We start from the raw sequence: 22,042 nt of genomic DNA on the forward strand, positions 1-22,042 counted from the left end.
CTAAACAGTTAATTTTTTTAACTGATAACCACAATACCTGAATGAGATTTTTTCCCCCTTTTCTAAGGTAAATTTTGTTATCTTTAAAGCACCAGTAAGATCTCATGGAACCCTTTGAAAAGCATTTTACTTCGAAATAGCTCTGCTGATATGGTGTAATAGCAGATATTTTCTTTCCTGTGTTTCCTATTTTTATGCATTTATTTCTTAAGAAAACTTGCATTAAAATAGAAAATTTTTGACTATGGCTCTGCTCCTGGAAAGGCTGGAGACCCTACCTCTCAAAGCATGCAATAGGGCTGAATGCAGTAGGGAGATGGGCATCTCTCAGTGGCTCAGGACTGTGGCAGCGGCATTATGCTTATGAGGCTGACAGAAACATTGATGAGTATCCTGGTCTTTTCTGACAACACAGCTGTTGTGCTTCCTGATGCATTGCTGCTGCTGTGGGAGAAAGGCACTCCCTTTCCTTCAGCCTCACTTACGTGCAGCAAGATTGTCCAGTTTCTACCTTGTGAGACTGCTGTTATTCTCCAGGGTCTATGTCCAGGAGATCCAAATAAATGGGATTCTCCCACTCGAGGACTACCAGTCCAACACCTGCCCTTTCCATAAAGCCTAGTCCTCCACGGTGTGGCTTTCCCTCCTCCACAATACAATGGCATTGGTCCCATTTTTGGCCCCTCCCTGCCTATATACAATCATTTTTCTTCCCCTTGAGCGCCAGACTCTGAGAGAGACTTTCGTTGACTTGCAATATTAGAGGGACAAGCAAGAAGTCTCTCCTTTCCTTGCATGGCTGCACCAGAGCAGGTCTGTTCACTCCCCATGAGCATGGCCATTGTCCGCTGCTGGAAAGCTCCTCTGGAACTGCAGATCAGGGCTCAGAATGAGAACGGGGGATTTGTCCTGCAGCTGTTGGCAGCGCTAGCTTTTATGGAGCAAAACCTCTTTTTGGCTGTAACTCCTGAACATTTTAAAATCAGAACAAGATTCGGCACATGCCTGGCAACTATGACATATCTCTGAGATGTGTATCTGTGTGCATGCATGCAAAAGGGTTTTGGACAAAACGATGAGACTCCATACCCAACTTTTCCCAAATTGCTGTGTTTTTTCTGAACTCTTTATTCTTTTATAGACATCTCCCCAAATTTCACCCATTAACCAAATTTCTCGTAAAAATGCACATCATAGTTCTTACCTTGACTTTACATTTGTACAGGAGATATTGGATGTAAATTTTAAGGCCAAAAGAAAGTATTAGATTATCTAGTCAGACTTGCATAACACAAGCCATGGAGTTTCACCCAGTTACTCCTATACGTAAATAAAACGGTGGTTAAGTCCTATCAAACTGCAAAGTTTAAATGTAAGCCTAGTCACAGTGCTGCTGGCACATCCTTGCTGTACTGTATATTCCACACCACCAACTGAACTTCATAAGACACTCTTTTTTTAATACTTTACCTTTATCAGTATATTGTAATAAATTAAGACGAATATGAACATGTGGATATCACTCTCTTGGAAGCACTAATAAAGACCTCTGAAATACCCAAATTCCTTCCCAAATGCGCCAAAATGAGTATTATCTATAATTTTGTTAAGAGCCCTGTGATATGAGCCACATTTCATGGCTTTCGTGCCAGGGTGACGTGAGATAATGCAGTGTCATTACACTGAATATTTACATAATTAATTACACTGTCCTTTGTAGAAATTACTCTGTGGCTGTTGGCTGTTTGGAATTTTTTTGTTGTAACTATTTTCCAACAAAAAGCAGAAAACCTTTCTTTACTAAAATATCTGCAGCACCTTTTCTGAGTAATTTTAATGCAGATGATTATATGGCAGTGGGTAACCTCTGCCAGCAGAGCCAGCATGTAATCTATGTAGATTATGATAAATCCCAGGATAACAAGAAACACTGATCTGTATCAAACTTTTGTCCCTAAAATGGCACAGAATAGCACTTGATTGAGAGATGTAGATCTCGCTTCCTCATGCTACTTTTTTGTTCAGAATCTTTCTTGAATTCCGTGTCTCTGATTGCAATTAAATGACTCTCTGTCTCTCTCCTTGGCAGTGCTTTCCTGTTCAAGTAAGAAAATATATCTAAGTTTGTCGAAACACAGACATCTGTGCATTGTTTGGAGGACGTATGCTCAAGAGTTGCCAGATCAGTGTGCAGCATTACTTGGAAATGCATGTGCTCAGGACTTGCACACTTTCCCCTGATTGGGTTGAGCTATGTAACATACGGAGTAGAGTTGGCTGACCATTCCCCTTTCATTGATCATGGTGATGCCTGCTCAGTCTGGGTGGCTGTTTTCCTCTTTCAGCCAGGATCTAACATGCATAATGGAGCCTTTCATAGGGCTGGAAAAAAAAAACAAAATTATAAATCGACAACTTCGTGAATAGCGATAGCTGAAGTGAAATATATATTATATCTTATATCCTCCACCCCTCACGCCGGGGATCGATCGCTCTCGGTGTCCGCCCGCGCGCCGCCGCCGCCGCGGCCGTGGAATTCTGGAGTTCGATAGAAAGCGGGTCGGGGATCGATATATCGCGTCGATGAGAGAGATACGATATATCCGAAAAATCGATCGCTACCCGCCGATACGGCGGGTAGTGTAGACGTAGCCATAGACTCTCCAAAATATTGCCTGTTTGCCTTACCAATCTTTTCCATTTGTCATGCTGCTTGAACAGCAGCCCCTCTAGTGGCTAGGAGTTAGCTAGTTTTTAGTATAGTCACATCATCTGGTTTCCTGCCCTGAATAACTCAGAACATTTCAGATGCTGAGTTCTTGTTAGATTTCTGAAGTTTACACAGGGTTGGGCCTGGTCAGTTCTTGGATGGGAGCTCTCCAAGGAAACCCCAGGTGCTGCAGGAAACTGTGGTATAATTACGTAGTTGTACTTGTCTCTATAAATTAGTCCCAGGAGGGTACCATGGCTATTATATGCTCCTGGAGATGTTCTTTTGGAGAGATGCAAACCCTTAACCACTTGTGGCTGTTAAAATCTCTCCATGGCATATTGTGTAAGAATGGGTGCATGATACCCACTATCGGCGTCCAATTCTCATTTGGATAATTATTGCCTAACTTGGAAAAAAAATAACTCTCATTGTTTCAGCTGGAGAGATTTGTCTCCAATATCATAGAATAATAGACATAAGAGAGAGAGGAAAATTATTATTGTAGGCCACAAATCCATCTCCCATACAGAACTATTTTCTGTTGTACACTACGTAGGGTTTGTCAAGTCAATTTTTAAAATCCCGTGGGTTGAGACCTCTCTTTGCTTCCCTTCTTAAAAACAATCAGACAAATCCTGGACATTTAAGGCTAGATTCTATAATTTCATCTGGCCCCACTTTGTCATTCTGGGAGGTACAAAGGGACCAGGAACAGGCCACACAACTGGCCAACAGAAAATTCCCCTTTCAGAGGGGAACTCTGCTGGTACAGATGTATTAGCTCCAGTCCCTGTATCTGCTATTCCCGCACCATAGTGTAAGAGTCATGTTAGGGTGAGGGGTCATGGTATTGTCAGAGTTTAGCTATGCCTCTGTTTCACCGGTGTAGGGCCCATTCAGGACCTGCTAGGAAGCAACTGCACTTTTCACGGGGGTCAGGGTTCGCCCTAAGAATCGGGGAACTGGCTCCCTGACATTCCAACCCCTGGCTTGACAGAATCAAGCCCATTGTATTTGTGTCTTTAAGGGTTTTGGTGTCCTGCTGGGTGTAAGATGTTGTATTAAAATAATGTGGCTCTCCCTTCCTGACAAAACCAGGCTTTCAGTCCATACGTTGTATTAATGCTCTGACTGCATTTGTGTGAGTTGATCTGTTTGTCATAATTCCTTCTAATTTGCTAAAGAGGAGTGGACTTTCCCAAACAGAAATCTAGCTGTGAAGGGTATCATGTGCATGTCCCGGGGTCCCTGTAGTCAAGTCAGTGCGTTTCTTTCTCTAGACAAGGACAGAGTTGTTTTGAAATATCACTCAGTGATTTGTGCCACTCTCTTCTTAGTCAGCGTTAGACAGGTCCATATTAACAACTACGAGGCTGTAAAATGGTATTGATGGATATCTGGAAAGCCAGAAATTGCAACAGCCTCCCATTTGTGATGTACTAGTATACAGAAAAGGAGATGTAATAAACCATATCATCTCCAACCTTTCTATACCAGATCATAATGTACTACCTAAATGTGCATGTGCCGATGCCACCTGCGTGTAGTTAGCTGGTAGTTGTAGTGTATGTATATACGCAACGCATGGATTTGCTATGTAATGCTTTTTCTAGTGATTGATATATAATCTTAAAATAAAAAGCTTTTGAAGCTTCAGAAGTTTCTCCAATAAATTTTTCTCCAGTGCTATCTTAGCATTCTCCTCTCAGTTACACCAGAGTAAATTATGAGGGACTGCACTGAAATCATTGGTGATAGATCAGTGTAAAATTGGTGTAAGTGAGGGGTAATCAGGCCCTTGGAAGCTAGCCATCTGCAGAGAGAATCCCCACAGCCACCTTGAGGCTTTTAAACTTTCATTATTTTAAATTTAAAATGGCTGGCTGAGCATTGCCTGTACTAAAACCTGATACAATAATAAGAGTCAGAGGTGTGAAAAGGCTTCTGAGGTCATCTAGTCCATCTTCCTGCCAATACTAAGATTGTTTCCTGCAGTTCAATTTTCAAGTGATCCTGGAAATTACTGCCCCGGTAAAATGGGCACTTGAAAGAAAACAAAGCAATTCAAGCTTCAGATGTAGCCAAAGGGATCCCATTCCACTGACACAGTGTGGTTCTAATGTTGGAGCCTCTGTTTGTTCTGTTGCTTTATTACAGTTTTCAAATGAGGACAATTTATACTGAAGATTGATATCTGTGAGCCATTTTGATCGACCTGTTACTAAGCATGGATGAGCTGTTCAAATATTATAAGAACTTCCTGGAAATTTCAAATAAATAACACCTTTTTAAGTACAAAAATTGGTTAATCTTCCCGACCCTCCTCCTTTTTTTTTTTTTTTTTTTTTTGGTATCTCTGCACTTCCAGGTGGCAGTAATAAGTGGAGCTGTTGTAATACTGTAAGAATGTCTATTCTTTTGGAGTTTCCACCCTACCAGGATCTGGAAAATTGGAAGTATTGCAAGAAGCTCACTTCTCATAAGTTTTCCATTCCAAATCTGCACACCCAAGAGATTCAGACAGTTCCAACAAGATTCAGATGAAAAGCATTGTTTTGAGGCATATTAGATTCAAACCCTTTGAAGTTTGGTACAAATATTGATGCATGTCCCAGCCCAGTGAAAGTGGGCAAGGGTGGGAGAGAACAAGCAACAGGGGGGGGGGGGAGGGTGTGAGCAGGGGCGGGGCCTCAGGGAAGGGGCGAGGAAAAGGGTAGGCCAGGGGTGTTTGGTTTTGTGCTATTCGAAAGTTGGCAACCCTAATTTGTAGCATTGTCTGAATAACATTTAAAAGCCTATTTCTAAAGCTGGATAGTTAGGAGACGGTACCAAGACACAAAGTTCCCTTCCGGTTGTTCCTATGTTGTTTGTGTTAATTTCTTCACTGGGGATTCTATTATGAGTTCCATTTTCTGGTCTGTAGCTTTTTGAGCATTCATAGTTCAGCAGCACACTAGCCTTGATGACTATTGTAGTCTCAGAGAACAGATCTCAGTCGGGGAGGTAAGGAGGCACCTCTCTTAAACTGGAAGGAGTTATAGGGGGAAAAAAAGTAATTGGACTGTGTTTGGCAAAAGTCGTCTTTTATTTTATTGTATTTATTTTATTTACGCATATTTTTAAGCCCTGGGTGCTGAAAAACACAGAAATCATGAGAACACTTATTCCCAAAAAAGATTCTTGCAAAGTTTCTATAATAAAAACAGAGAGCTGCTTTAATAAAGCCATGATTATCCTCACACAAATGCTGGTCATGAATACGTGTCTAACATAACAGATATAAATGCCTGACTCTACTATTCCACTATAGCATTGACTTAACATTCTGTGTAGGCTGATTATTTTTTCAACAATATTTGTTATAGTCTTTTAAGGTCTGCCAGTATTTTTTTTAAGCTTAGTTAGTAAGAACAGCTGCCAGTGGAGCCAAGGCTAAAAGATGCAAAATATATCTGCAGAAGGCAAGATTTTACTTCAAAAGACCAGTATTACAAAGCATTACTGTTGCTAGTATAATCACTTTCTTTGGGGGGTTGCTAATATAGACTGGGTTTCTTGTCTTTGCAGCCCCCACTGAGCCTTTGCTGTGCAAATTTGCTGACGGAGGGCAAAAGAAGCGACAGAATCAAAGCAAATACACACAGAACGGAAGGCCGTGGCCAAGAGACGGAGAGGTGAGTGGCACTCAGCAATCATTATTCATCCATTTGGGAGGAGAACTTATGGGTCTGGCTTTCAGAGCCTTGATAAAATCAGGTTCCATGCAAAACAAAATGGCTTCAAAAAGAGAGAGAGAGAGAGCGCAAGACTTTTATGTTAATGTGTAAAGTTACAGAATGGAGAGGTATATTAACCTCAGCATTCCCATATAGTGAGCTCTCTGTCTGTTCCCAGACTTGAACTCAGTGGATATTTTCAGATGTACTACCAACAGTGGATAGTTCTGCAGTGTAGCAGTCATGCAAATGAGAGCGTGTACAGCTAAAATTAGCAATGTAATGACAACTTCTTACGTTATAATATATAGTTGTAAAATAACACCCACTTTCAAAGCTATTACCAGTCTTCATGGAAGGTCAGGCATGGAGGATGTATTGCTTATACAAATTGAAAAATACACTTGCACGCAATTCATATCTAATGAAAGAAGGTTCCACTCATTCACAGCAGGTCTGAGTTTGGGCTCTTTCTTCAGTTGACAAACAAGGAAGTTACCCATAATGGAAACTGGTATGGAGATATGATAATTTAACAGTTGCTTCCCTTCATTGCTGTAAATGTTCAACAAATTGGAACTCCTTTTCCACGCACATGTACCCAAAGCAACAACATTGGTGTACCAAATAAGAATGGCATTTGTTTGACCATTCAAGTGTTTGTTTATTCCTCTTGAATGTTGTTATGGGATGAAGCCATTTGAATCAATGAAGAAAATCTGATTGTAGTACAATCTTGGGTATTGGTATAGCTGCTACAGTGAAGTTCCTGTAGTATTTCCATGCCTAAAGACCTCTCACCCACCCACCCCCTTTCTGGGGTTTATCATTGGGATGTTAAAAAGTTTTACTCCCTGCTGAAATGTGGAATACATGAGTTCAAGCTTTTTTTTAGTGATTCACATTTTAAATTTACAAGAGAGAGAGTGTGAGTGTGAGTTTGGCCATTTATAACTTCCAAAGGTGGTTAGTGGTTTCAGACAGGTTGTTGTGTTCTAACTAGACTCCAGCTTGATATGGTTAGCTGATACTTTGCAGACCACCAGTCCATGAAGTTCAGACCATTGGTCCATGAAGCACCATAAGTGAGCTCCTATGGCATCTTGAAAGCAGTCAACGAGTTGCTTACTTTAACAAGGAGGCTACTGTACACTGATCAAACAAAAATTCCTAAAAGTATTTTTAGCTTGCAGGCTTAGAGCACCAGCCTGGCAACCATATTGACATGACAGACTGAAATAGCCTCAAAGGGGTCAATACAGTCTGTTTTGCCACAGATCCAAAAAACTGAGACATCTCCTTTGGAGACATAATGGTTTATCGTGTTAAGAATCTACAGAATAAGGAGTGCCAAGAAGGTTTTGACCATCCTATAAAAGTCTCTAGAGGCTGGTTTATGTGGTAGGCACTATTTCTATTAGGCCAACAATTCGTATTTTAAACAGCCTGTATTCATTTTAATGCAATAGACGCCATTCTAACCTATCATGTCAACTGTTCTACACTTCCTTGTGTTCCAATCAATAAACAGCCAGAGAAAGTAAAATGAAAATTGACATGCCACCATTATGCCTACTTCAGATCAGTGTATGATACATCCCATATGTGCTGGAATAGTTAGACACGATGGGGCAAATTAAGGACAACGTTACACTCATGACTTACAAATAGGATTTGTTTAATATGTTAATAAATGTTAGCTTAAAAAAGTATCCAAAGATAGCAGTTCTTACTACTATTCTACAATACAAAGCCAGGGTCACTCAAAAGATGCCATTAGGTTACCTGTACACAGATGGAAAACAAACTTGGAAACGAAGGCGGGAATATTTCCAGATAGAAATATCCTCGGCGGATGTTAATGACCTTTACTATCTTTTTAGGGGCTGCTAGCTGAAGTAATTGAGACAATAATGCATTTAATCTTTTAGTGGAAGTCAGCCGTTCATTTTATATCTTTGACGAGTTCATATATTTTTCACAGTTGCTAGGCAAAATCCTTTTGTGCAGTTAATGTTATTGTTCGAAATGTAATGGAATTTTTCTAGCTCTTTATACTGTGCCTGCAAGCAAGACACATTGGTCAATTGTTTTACATGCTGTGAGCCTCACATTGAATATCTTTTGTAATAATATTTATTACAACTATCATTTTTAAGCAAACAGAACAGGGAATAATAAGGAATAATTATCCAGAGAACAGGTGTCCTATTTTTTATTAGGGATGGTATATTAAAACCTTTCCTGCACCTCTGCTTTTCTTGGTTCCACTAAAGAACAAAAGGACTGAAATACCATCGCAGTGATACTCCCCTGATATTTCCAACCTGGCCACATCTTGTGAGATTTGATTTCCAGACCAAAATATATTTGGCAATGATTCAAATACGTTTGAATGCTTGGTGCTTATGTGAACTGCATCTCTGAAACCTCTGAGGTTGGATCATCATTAATACTGAATGCAGATGAGGGTTATTGTGTAGGAGAACAGACTCCAGAGAAATGACACCAGCACTTTTGTCAAAGGCCTCAAGTTTGAGTATGCAAAGTAGAAACAGGCAGCTGTGCACAATACTTTGATGTAGGGTGGAAAATGCAATGGATTTAGTTAAGAAGAACAAATCACTGCATTGTTATCTCTCTGTCCATTCTATTCTCAGATCTGTAGCTTTCCTTTATGGAAAAAGGGGAGGTAATTCAGGACACCACCACTGTGGCACACTGATCCCAGCTGCATTTTCAGCCCCTTGTGGCCATTGCATTGCACCATAAAGTTAGAGCTTCTCTAGTCCAGTGCAGGGCAGGGAAGAAAGAAGCATCAGAATCAAGGGAGCTCAAAGGTACAGCTTTAAATTGTGCTCTGTTGAGTTTGCATGCAGCTGGCCCTCTAGGTTTTAGAGTAATTTCTACAGAGCCCTATGGAATTTCTTCAGAACACTTTTGGTTTAGTTCTTATTATTAGGATGTTTTCTCAAAAAGTCAAGGTAAAAGCGATGAAGAATAGAAGACATTCACTTAGTACTTTCTAATCTCCTAGCTCCCCTCTAAGTTTGAAGCATTTGAAAAGATTCATTGTGTTGAATGATTTGACAATGACTAACGAACGTGAAGACTAAGGTTATTAGGGCCTCATTTACAGATGAAGTCTAAGCATGTACAGTGAAATTCAAAAATATCTGAAATATTCTTGGTGAGATTCTGGCCTGATTCTCATCTTGTTCACACCAGTTCTGCACCAGTGTAACTTCACTGATTGTGGTATAGTTGCATCTGATTCATGAGAAGGGAATCAGGCCCTCTGGTTTGAAAACATCCCTGGCAATATGGCACTAAAAGGAGGGTGAGAGAAAGAAGAAACATATTAATTATGGCTGTGTAACATTTGCTTTTATTTCAATGGATTTCTAATCATGATGGACAAATCACTTAAATGTGTCTGGGAGATTTTATGGGGATTTAAATATGTATTTATTATTTTTCTTAAAAACTTATCATCCATTAGGTTAATCCCATGAAAATCAGAGTTTATTGAGCAGATATGTCTCCAGTGAAGTCAGGGAGTTCCATATACCTCCATCAAATCTGAATTTGGCCAGATGTGTGTAGCAAATTATTTGAATTTCCAATGATAATTCTTTCATTGCTTGTTTTTCTTTACACTGATAGCTGCTCCTGTTATCTGTGGTTATACTGCCTTTTTTGAACAGCCAGTAGATTAACAAAGTGATGTTTTGCTTTTAGCCAAGATTATCTATTTGTGGGAAATTCTCAAGAAAAGAAATAAACGTATTTATTTATTTATTTATTTTAAATCACAGCTGTACTGAAGAGTTTCTTTGAACTGTCTTTTTGTTTTGATCTTCCATTCATTACAGTTCTCCTCGGTGCTAGACTGCAATTTAGAAAGAAAAATTTACATAGGCCATTTGGGAGACTGAGATCTCCCCCCCCCCCCCCCCCATGTTGTAAAGTCAATATCAGAGGACAGTCAAAGTTGCTGATCCTGGTACCAGACTTCCTTTCTCTACCAGCAGCAGGAATTTAGAAACGATGAATAGGTCTGTGCCGGGCACATTTATAACTCAGACATAGATTTCTTTTTGTGCTTTGCAGGAGACTGGTGACACTCAGCTGTGCTCCATAATCCTAAGTGTGTTTGTAGGAATGATGCATTTTACATCTAGACAATTGTTATATAAAAAATTATCATCTTTGGGAGATAATTTCCAGACCTGTCCAGACACACAGTACTACACACATATTCAGCCCATATGCCCAAAGGCATTTCTTATGTTTTAGAGTGCATGTATGTTAGGCATTAGAACTATTTTGTATGTATTATTTCAGTAGGAGCTTAAATTAACAAAAAGAAGAATTGTACCTCTAGGGAGAGGACTAGGAGCACATAGCAACAGAAGGCAGGGGGAAAACACACCTCTGATTTAATGAGTTAAAATCTACATAGTAGTGTTTTAAATCTTCCACAGGAACCCAAGAGTCAGGCATTTTCAAAAATGCCTAAATGAGTTGAGTGCCCAAATCCCATTTAATGTCACAGGGAGATGAGTTCCTAATGTACATAAGTGCTTTTGAAAATCTCAGCACACATGATTTCACTATCATTGGATTCAGGTCTATAAAAGACAGTTAAAATTGATTCAAAATAAATGGCTCAATTTGAATAAAATAAGAACTGACCTGAAACTTTATTCAAAATTCAAACCAAAAGTTTGCTTAGTCCAGAAATTCAAGCCTCCAGTTTCCTTCCTGTAGAAAAGGCCATGGGAGTCTCTCATGGGGGTAGGAAAACTCCACGAGGTTCTACCCTCATGGGGTTTCTTCTAAAATCTTTCACTGGGGCAGAGCTTGCCCCATGAAAAAAAAAAGTAAGAGGTCTAGCCGCAAAGCCCTGCAATTTTTTAAAAATTCCCTTGGATCTCAGGCAGCAGCCTGAGACACAGGTCAATTCACTTATCTGCCTCTTTGCTGAATCTGAGGCCGCCAGTCCTCCTGTGCTCCCTGACAGCTTGGTTTCATTGGATCTCTACTTCCGGGAACTCACCTACTCATGACAGCCTCTGAAAGCCTTCCCCACTCACCATGAAGGGCAGGTTCCATAGTGCAGACATTACCGTAGTCTATCGCTGTATTAACACCTAGGCACATTCTTTGCAAGGTGGGGTTCCAAATCCCACCCAGCTATCTCCATGCATTTTTCTAGGCCTGCATGCAGTCCATGAGGTTTGGTCCTTTTTGCTGAGACAAGTGCACTCTATTGTACAGATCTGAAAGTATCTGAGAGGTATGATATGGCCCTTATTTTTCATTTTTGCTAATTTCAGCATTTCCTGGTGCTGGCTAAAAGCAAAAGAAAGTGACCAAATACCACAAGACAAGCTATTTAGCTTTCTAGTTAGATTTCCAGTCCAGTTTTGAAGGCCCAGTAGAGTTTCAGATTGTTTGGCTAAGGCTCTCCACTGAACTTCTGAACCCTTTGAAGTTCACCAATCACTACTTTTCCTCTTTTGCTGATTTGACTTTAAAATAAGATATTTTGACCTCTGACATATGCCAACTGTTTCTTCACAATTCTTAAAGCTGCACAGGGAGCACATGTGTATTAAAATAAGTGTCTCCCAGCATGCATCACTGGGAAATCTCCTGTTTCTTTTGTATACTGCTGTATATTTCAAAGTTGTCACATCTACACTTTAGTTTTATTTTTTAAAACCACTTCTTTTCTGAATTCAGGAGTATTTCTAATAAGGTGAAACTTTTCAGACAGAACTGCTTTAAATAATCAAAGGAAGGAACACTGCCAAGTTAACTTTCCTGCCAAGTAAGCTTATTTTATTAAAACAGTATTTTAAACAAATCTCATTTGGATTGTTGGTTCCCCACTCCCTTTTCCTTCTTAAAAAGAGTTTTCAGTTAGAGTATTTGCACTCAAGGCAAGAAGAATCCTTGTGCTTTGAGGCCTGCCAGATATCAAGAGCAGACACAGAAACACTTTAAGAAAAGTATGGCAATTGTAGTAGCAGAAATGTTAGTTTACTAAACTGTATTAAAGAGGGGCCCAACCAGGCCCCCATGGATGCAGATCACATCCTTCCTGTGAAGAAAGTGGGGGACAGGGTGCTGAATGGAGAAACGGAGGTTCTGGAAGAAGGAGGCGTCATCAGTGCACTGTCTTCTCAGAGATTCCTCACAGAAATGAATAGAACCCCAGGAGGTATTATTTTTCCACAGCCCTAATTCTCCAGTGCAGATGCCCGCTTAAGGGAGTGGGATACCTAGAACAGTGGCTCTCAACCTTTGCAGACTACTATACCCCCTTCAGGGGTCTTGATTTATCTTGCATATCCCAAGTGTCACCTCACTTAAAAACTACTTGCTTACAAAATCAGACATAAAAATACAAGTGTCACAGCACACTGTTACTGAAAAATTTCTGACTTTCTCATTTTTACCATATCATTATAAAATAAATCAATTGGAATATAAATATTGTACTTACATTTCAGTGTATAGTATATAGAGCAGTATACACAAGTCATTGTCTGTATACAATTTTAGTTTGTACTGATTTCACTAGTGCTTTTTATGTAGCCTGTTGAAAAATTGGCAAATATCTAGATGAGTTCATGTAGCCTCTGGAAGACTTCTAATTACCTCCAGGGGTATGTGTACCTCTGGCTGAGAACCACTGACATAGAGCAGCTGCCCTCTGGAGAACGCAATGGATCCATGCCAATGGAAGAGATGGTGGGGTGGAGAGTGGAGGATCCAGATCTGGTGAGGCACAGGGCATCTGGGTATCTATAAAATATATAGTTATATAGATAGATATAGATACACACACACACACTCACACCAGTAGCCTCTCTATATATATAGATAGATGTAGATGTCACCATAGATTTGCACATGCAGAGATAGATAGATCTATATAGTACGGGGAGGCAGTTTGTAACTGAAAATTCAGTCTCGGAGGTAACAATATGAGAGTATAGCTTTGTATAGAAACTGTTGCCCAAACATTTGGGGTCATGGTGGATAATCAGCTGAAAATGAGAACCCAGTATGATGCTGTGGCCAAAAAAACCTAGCATGATCCTGGAATGCATAAACAGGGGAATCTCTAGAAGTGCCTCTATATTTGGAACTGGTGCAAACACTGCGGGAATACTTGGTTCAGTTCTGGTTTCCACAACCCAAAAAGTATGTTGATTAATTGGAGAGGGTTTGGAGAAGAACCATAAGAATGACTGAAGGATTAGAAAACATGCCTTATAGTCACAGACTCAAGGAGCTCAGTCTACATATCTTAACAAGGAGAATGTTAAGGTGTGACTTGATTACAGTCTGTAAGTATCTCCATGGAGAACGAACATTTAATAATGGGTTCTCCAGTCTAATAGAGAAAGGCATAACATGATTCAATGGCTGGAAGCTGAAGCTAGACAAATAAGACTGGAAATAAGGTGTACATTTTTAACTGTGACAATAATTAACCACTAAACCAAGGGTTGTGGTGGATTCTCCGTCACTGAACATTTTTAAATTAAGATTGGATGTTTTCCTAAAAAATTATGTTCTCGGAATTATTCGGGGGGAGTTCTATGGCCTGTGTTATACAGACTGGATGATCACATGCCTTACCATGCATTGGTCTTTTTTTGTGTTTGTGTAAGGAAAATATTGTTCAGAATATAGCCCTTGCTGTTAGAGTTCAGAAACAGTCTACAGAGAAAAAATAAACCTGTCTTATTTCACAGGTTTTGAGATGTGCGGTTTTTTGACTAATCATTCCACAACATAATCATTTCTTCATGTGATTCGCAAATTACAATTTACATACACAATGCAAATGAGGGTCTTTTTAATGAGGGAAACTTACTCATTTCTGTTTAAATCATAACAAAGAGGAAAAAAGGCTGAGCACAATTTTTTTGCCAGTGGAATTAAGCAAAGTAAAATGTTGAACGAGGGTTTTCAAGTTTCTTCCTTTCTAAACCAACCCTTGCCCTCAAGGGACATGACAAATTTTCTATTATTTCCTGTGTGTTTTTCAAGGAAGGATTTTAAGTTTGAAGAAAGATGCAGAGTGAGTAGTTTTATTAGAATCTGTTCATCTTCTGGGGTTAGTAATTAGAAAACTATATTATCAAAATATTGAAAATGTCATTCTTTTGAAAACTTGCAAAATTGCAAATATCTATTTCCTTGAATGCCTTTGAAGCTTCACAATTCATTGTAGTTAAAATGAGAGTGAAGTTAGTGAAAATTAGAGTATATTTTTTCATGCTTAATGTTCATGGATCAAAACTAGTTAGTTTTCATAGAGCTGGTGTTCCTTGTGCCTTTAATAGTCACTGATCTAAACTTTTCAAATTATCCTTTGACAGCTATATATGTGGTAGAGAGAATATTTATTTAGGGAACAGCTAGTTATCAACCACAAAAAAAAAGTAAAGATGAACTGACGATTTAAAAAATGATTTGTGGGAGAGAGTGTGGGGTGTGGGCTCTGGGAGTGAGTTTGGGTGTGGGAGGGGGTGCGGGTTCCAGGACAGGGCTCAGGGCTGAGGTAGGGGGTTGGGCTACAGAAGGGGGCTCAGGGCTGGAGAAGGAGTTTGAAGTGCAGGAGGGAGTGTGGGATGCAGGCTCTGGGAGGGAGTTTGGGTGCAGAAGGGGGTTCCAACCTGGGGCAAGAGGTTCGGGTGGGGATGCGGGGTCTGGGAGGGAGGAGGGAGTTAGGGTGCAAGAGGGGGTTCCAAAGTGGGGCAGGGGCTTTGGGGTGTGGGCTCTGGCCGGGCAGCACTTACCTCAGACAGCTCCTGTTCTGTGGTGCAGCGGCACTAAGGTAGGCTCCCTGGCTCCACGCTGCTCCTGGAAGCAACCGGTATGTCCTAGGCCGAGGGATCCAGGGGCTCTGCATGCTGCCCACACCCAGAAGGCACTGCCCCGCAGCTCCCTTTGGCTGTGGTTCCCAGACAATGGGAGCTGCGGAGCCGGCGCTGGGGACGGGGGCAGCATGCAGAGCTTCCCAGATCGCCCCTGTGCTTAGGGGCTGGACATGCCGGCCGATTCTGGGGAGCTGCACAGAGCCAGGGCAGGCAGGGAGCCTGCTTTAACCCCGCTGCGCTGCTGACCAGACGTTTAACAGCCCGGTCAGCAGTGCTGGCCAGAGCTGCCAGGGTCCCTTTTTCACCAGGCGTTCAAGTGGAAAACTGGATGCATTGCCACCCTAATAGACTAGTCGTCTGCAAAATTACTAGGTGTAGTGAATTCTTAGATTGTTTTTGCTGGGTTTTTTTCCTATTTTTTACCTTCTAAATGTTAAGTCTTGTCTTCTCTGTTTCAATGGAGGTCTTCACTGGAAGAGCCAGCAATGTGGGTTAGCCCTGAAGGGAAGAGGAGGGGATGTTGAATCTTTAACATAATGACCTTTCTTCCAACTGTTCATGAGGCATTTGAATTCAAAAGTTGTTAAGGAAAACAGACAAACAGAGATTTAAACAAGACTAAATAAAAAATCACTTCCCCATCAGTGAATCTGCTTTCACTTCTGTGGAGTTTGTGATATCCTAAGCCTACTCATTCTCTAGTCACCCAGGAAGTTGTTTGTTTATTATTATTAACAATAATAATTGCCAATGCTATCCTTTGATTTTAATTTAATTTTTGAACTGGTTAGATATTGAAATTCTGGGGTACCCAAAAGTACACAGTCACCAAAAAGATCAGTAAACACCAAAGTATGATCCCACCGTCAGGCCTATCTGGTGTTGAAAATCTGTGGTCCAGATATTCAGTAACCAAAAAATTACCTGATAAATAACGGTCTGGGGTTTCAGCTAGTATATCATCATTAGTACCACTATTCAGAGAATGAAGGAGACAGTATCCCCTCACTGCAACATAAGTAACAGTGATGGATGAAAAAACTTGGAAGACAGTATTCACTACTTCACACAGCCGAGGAACTGGAAAACACGGAGGCATGAATTATATGGCCTTCATCTCTTTGTGCTCAAGAACATCCTTCCAGCAATGTGCATCGTCACTGAATGGAAGGCTGATGCTATCCCTCATATAATTTATCTAGTGTTTTTAATATTCTGGTTATTGTATTATGGAGAAAACAATGGATGGTTTTCACATATGCTATAGTTACTCATCAGTTTCTAGCCCTGATGAGTCATGAAACTTCAGACTGTAAACCTGTCAGTGGTGTAGGATGAATATTGGCTCTCTTGTGCCTCAGGCCAGTGCAATTTTGTAGGGAAGAATTACACAATTTGCTGGGAAAGAAGTAAACAATTCTCTATTTTGCAGCTGTTTGAAATGGCAGCTCTTTGAAACTGTTCAGAGGTGCAGAATGTTAGAGATATTGTGTTAGGGGTATTACTAGGCAAAATATATCACTGCAACATGTATTTGTCTTGTCTGGCTCTCTAATATGAAGCTTTCATTTAATGGCAAATGTAATAGTAAAATGTATAGTGGTCACCATTAAAATTTTTGGGTCATATCCCCTTACTGCACAAGTATGCCCTGTACTCTTCAGTCTGGAGTAAGGGTATCAGAATCTGGCTTTTTACGTTTTTGCTTTTCAAGCAGATAATGTTCACAGTAATCCTTATCTGTAGTACAGATAAAAGCTGGGAATGTGTTGGTAACATATATGCAAGGGAGTGTGTATGTGTGTGGTGGGGTGGGTAGATGTGTGGGTAGATAGATCGATTGATCCATGAAGTTATGCCAATTTGCACCAACTGAAGATCTGACCCATAAAAATGTGTTTAAATATCCCTGGGGAAAATATCTGTAACTATATAATAAATGTACTTTTGCCAGCCTCAGGTGCTCTCTGTTCGCCAATCAATCTCTACTGAAACTGTTTTTAACATCGCTAACTTCCAAGAAGCTGGCAAACAGGCTTTTCTTTATATTTATTCATTTTTGTATTTCCTCCTTTTTTTACCCATACTGGAATTTTATCTCCAAATTGCATCGATCCAGGGTGTTGGAAGTACGATATTAATTTCTGATCCAAAAACAGTTTTAAGGTTGTATATGTCATGACTATCAAATCTAACAACCCCTGCCTTACCCTTTGGGATCCCTCCTTTCCAAGGGTTTATAGCGTTTGTTTGCAGGCTTGAGCAGGGGTGGCACAGAATATTAAAGTTTCAAAACAACATGATTTATGGAAAACCTCTTACGTTTTTTTTAGAGGTTTAAAAATGTGTTAGAACTATTTTGTCTGTCCCTCCAGGACTTGTACATGCTAATTAAGTTGTCTTTACTAGTAATGGGATATTAAAAAGTAGCACCAATAACAAATTTTATAACTGTAAAAAAAAGTTTCTAAAATGTATCAGAGGCAAAATACATTTGGTATACAAGTGTTATTGGCAGTGTTCTGGGAAAACTTTCCAGAACCGGGTAATGTGACTATTACAAACAATACCATACACAGAGAAAGGAACGGAATGGTGTAAAGGAATGGAGAAGCAATGAGTGAGTTAAGCAGATCATGCTGAACACATGACGAAACATCTGTTATGTCTCTACCATCATATATTTTGTTAAGGTTTACATATTTAGGGATTCCAAATAATGATTATTTTATATTCCACACAGACAGATGGACATGCATTCGCGCGCGCGCACACACACACACACACACACACAGAGTTTTTGCTGGTAGCAGTACTTAAAGATAAGGTTGTTAATAGTTGCCGCTATTTCGTATGCTCACAATTTTCTAGGCTATTTCCATTTTTTATGCTGAATTTTTCAATTTTAGGACTCAAATGAACTATGGGTTTTTTAAAAATTAAGTTTGAGGAACTGTTCTTCCACCATTTTTTGCTATGATTCAAGTGAAAAAAATAAACAAACATCACACTTATTTAAAAATATTAGCCACATATTCATGGGCTTAGTCTCCTGGGACAGCTTCCACATAACTTGTATATATCTCATTGAAACAGCGATGTTTTCAACAAACAAAACAAAACAAAAACGTGCCCCAACATCAGGGACTGATTATAACCCTGAGTGAAGAAAAACCTTTTCCAGATTGCACAGTGCCATGTTAGCGGAACAGTATGATGCTCTGAATTTGAAGTTTTCTTTTAAAATAAATGCTTTTTTTGTTTCTGAAAACACAGCCAGTCACATTGTAGACTGAGGTGCTGCTGCTGTGTTAACTCACCCTTTCAGAAAACAGTCTCCAACCAACCATTCTGTACCCTGTTGTCACCACAGTCATGCATGGATCATCCCCTGCCTCTACAGAAGCAGGACCAGGCTCAGGCTCATTAAGCCTATGCACCATCCCCCTTTCCTGATCCCTGTGAAGAGCCATCTGGGATGGGGCAGTGCTCAGATAGTAACAGTGGTTGTTACTTGTAAATATTTAGATAAGACCTGGCAATGCCCTTTGCCCTGTCAACAGTGTGGATCCTGCAGTACAGTTATTACAGCATAAGCTTATGCCCACTTTTCCATAGAGATCTTCCACACCCTGGAATCCTTTTAAAGAAGATCTGCCGGGCAGCTGAGCCTGAGGAGCATCTACCTCCTCCCCTCCCTCCTTTATCCTCCCTCTCCCATGTCAGAGCCTCACATCTCGTGTCAGGACTTTAAAACATACTAACTTTTTAAAAGTAAATTTCCTCTGTTTAAAGACAAAATCCAAGTGAATGTAGCAGTCATGAGAGGCGGTGGGTTGTCAGCTCTGGCGATTCAAGTGGTGGCACGACACAGTGAGGAGCTTGTGCTTCCCAAACTGTCCTGCCAGTCTGCCTCAACCCTGAACAAAAATACTGCCTGGAGGAGTGAGGAGGGTAGTTCATTCTCCATCTCTGTTCCATCCCTGGCTTTTCTGACACGTTTGCTAATGGTGATGTGGACAGTTGTTAGCTAGAAGCTGCTTTGACATTGCCAGCTCATTCCACATAGGTCACCATCTGATCCTGTAGTAATTACCGTCTGGATTTGTCCCAGTGACTGATAGCAGAAAGGCTGTGTTGTAGCGCTTTAACAAATTCTTTAGACAGCCATTCCCTAAAATATTTTATAAAATAATCAGCACGTTTTTTTGATTGTGCTTTTCTGCTTGACTGCAGAGATTCAATGTTAAACAATCTACAACTGCTGCTGACAGTACAGAGAAATCATAGAGTGATCTGGTCATAGAAGGTGTGATCTTTGAAAGAAAATGTAGCTGTTCCTAAGCTTAACACTTTCATACCCAGTCTGAATCTATTTATGAACTACCTGCCTCACTGGGAGGTAGCAGAACTTGGCCCTCAATTATACCAGTGTAAATGTGGAGTAAGTCCATTGATAACAGTGGAGTTACTGATTTATACTGGTGTAATTAAGAGTACAGTTTGGCCTAGAATGGTGATGGGAGAGGATAGCAAAAATACTAACCCAACCAATAGGGTGGGGAAATCTCTGTCAAGGAAGGTAACCAGACTTTCCAAACTACTGTGAGAAATTTTAGCTTGCTTTGTGGACCTAAGTCAATATACATCAAAACTGAACGCACGTTAAATGGAATTCTAAAAGAATGTTTAATGCCATTTTGTCTACAGCTAGAGTAAAAATCTGTTTTTTCCCCTAACTATGTGCAGGCTGGCATGGCTTTGACCTATGATCCAACAGCTGCTATACAGAATGGGTAAGTAACATATGCTTTTCAATTCCTTTTTAAAATTATTTGCAGGGCTCTCTTTCCAGTTTCTCTTCCTGCAGTGAAACTCATTCAGAAGCAAATTCATCCAATAATCATTTTATATGGCTATGTCAATGTGCACTGGCAAGTACATTCCATAGTTTTCATTTTTGTTTTTATTCTCTGTTGTGTGTAATATCTACTTAAACAAGAAGTTTCTTTTCCTAATAGTTTCCATCTCCATTTGGCAAACACTGTTTTTCCCCATTATTGACTTCATTTTAGTTAAAATAATTATTGTGAATGCCAGCATGGTTTGTGTAATAAGATTGTTACTTAACCTGAGTTCCTTCTGCTAGCTGGATGGCTGTCACAGCATTGCCTGAACAAAAAGGCTGAAGACAAAGCCTTAGATTAGTTTTTGAGCAAAAGAGATTTAGGCTAGACTTATAAACTATGCTGACCTTCATTTTTCACCCACAACTTCCTGAGACAAATAATTGAAGGTGCAATTTTTGAAATGTGCCTGCATACTTCAATCTTTAACTATATGACCACCTGATTACACCTGTCATTAATAATTTCCAGCCAGATGATGATGGTTTTAAAATAGGATGTGTTTTGGGTCTAAAATATTTCACAGTGGCTGTTTAACCAAAGGGATGTTGATTGTAATAATTGCTTTCTACATGATCATCAGTTAAAAGTGTGGGAAATTGGTGAGTCTTCGTAGACCTCACTAAATTCCATACAAGCACTTGAGCGACTGTCATCGTGGACCTCCTGCCCATGAAGGGAAAAAGATATGAAACATTCGAAACTCTTGTTTTGTTTTTCAGTATCTCTTAGAGCATAGTTCAAATGTTTAAAAATAAACATTCCCAGTATTTGAAAACAAATGAACGATGATAATTAATACTTTTCACCTTTGCTCGACTTCACAAATGACATCCCTCCGAGGTAGACTTTCGTTTTGGGGGTGAAGATGATAAGGCAGAGCAATAAAGTGACTTTCCCAAGACCCCAAAGGGAGCTTTGTCAGAACCCTGATTTGAACTCTGAAGGTGCAATTTTTGAAATGTGCCTGCATACTTCAATCATTAACTATTTGACCACCTGATTACACCTGCCATTAATAACATCACTACCCTTTGATTCAATGATTTCTTTTTAACTCCCCCACAATTCATCTATTAGTCTCTGTACATCATATGGAGGCAATTCTGTATCATTTTTCGCGTGCATACTTGCATATTTGATGGTATGTATTTTGTTGCATTGTTGTCATGGGTAAGTGCAATCAAAAACTAGCTAATGGGATTTGTGCCTGCTTAAGTGTGGGAGCACCTTGATGTTTGGCTGGCAAAGTGAACAAATATGATTCAATATGTTCAGGTATGTTGGACTGTATCACACACTGTATTTTAGCACAATTTTTCAGGTAGTGAGTATTCTTGTGTAATTCTTTAGCAATAATGGGAGATGAGCAGCTAAAGTCTGAACATCAAGTTGAGCATATACTCCAGTACTTGAAAAAGCAAGACATTATACTTGTGCTTGTAGCAAGATTGGGCAGGTCTATTCATGAGACCCATGGAGCTCTGCACAAAGCTGGTAAAATCCAGCTGACTTATTTGAGAGGTGTGGCTTATTAACTCCACCTGGCTTACAACAGAGGTGGAGTGGCTATCAAAGGAGAGGCAACAGGATCATTAGTACAGGGGAGGGAAAACCTAGGAACAGCCAATCTCAAGGAGGAAGCCTAGGATGAAATTTGAGTTACTGATAAAACTAACCCCTAAGAAGGGTGACTGTACCTGTTAGCAAGTCTTAACTCCACACACAGGATATGAGGAAGGTGGGAGTGGCTGTATAGAGAGAGACAGCTAGGACAGAGGTGGCCCTGGAAAGCTC

At 40.1% G+C, this 22,042-nt stretch overlaps 1 protein-coding gene across 15 annotated transcripts in view; it reads left to right on the top strand.

Moving 5' to 3' along the window:
• The window catches only part of RBMS3 (RNA binding motif single stranded interacting protein 3), a 904,530-nt gene that overhangs the window by 788,281 nt on the left and 94,207 nt on the right, over nt 1-22,042 (top strand). For all 15 annotated transcript variants that reach the window (XM_039527080.1, XM_039527079.1, XM_039527082.1 and 12 more), the window contains 2 exons: nt 6,281-6,387; nt 20,088-20,134. In XM_039527080.1, coding sequence (XP_039383014.1) covers nt 6,281-6,387; nt 20,088-20,134 — 154 coding nt within the window. The remainder of the gene's footprint in view (nt 1-6,280; nt 6,388-20,087; nt 20,135-22,042) is intronic.

The sequence above is a fragment of the Mauremys reevesii genome, linkage group 2 (assembly GCF_016161935.1).
Source record: "Mauremys reevesii isolate NIE-2019 linkage group 2, ASM1616193v1, whole genome shotgun sequence".
Taxonomy (NCBI): domain Eukaryota; kingdom Metazoa; phylum Chordata; order Testudines; family Geoemydidae; genus Mauremys; species Mauremys reevesii.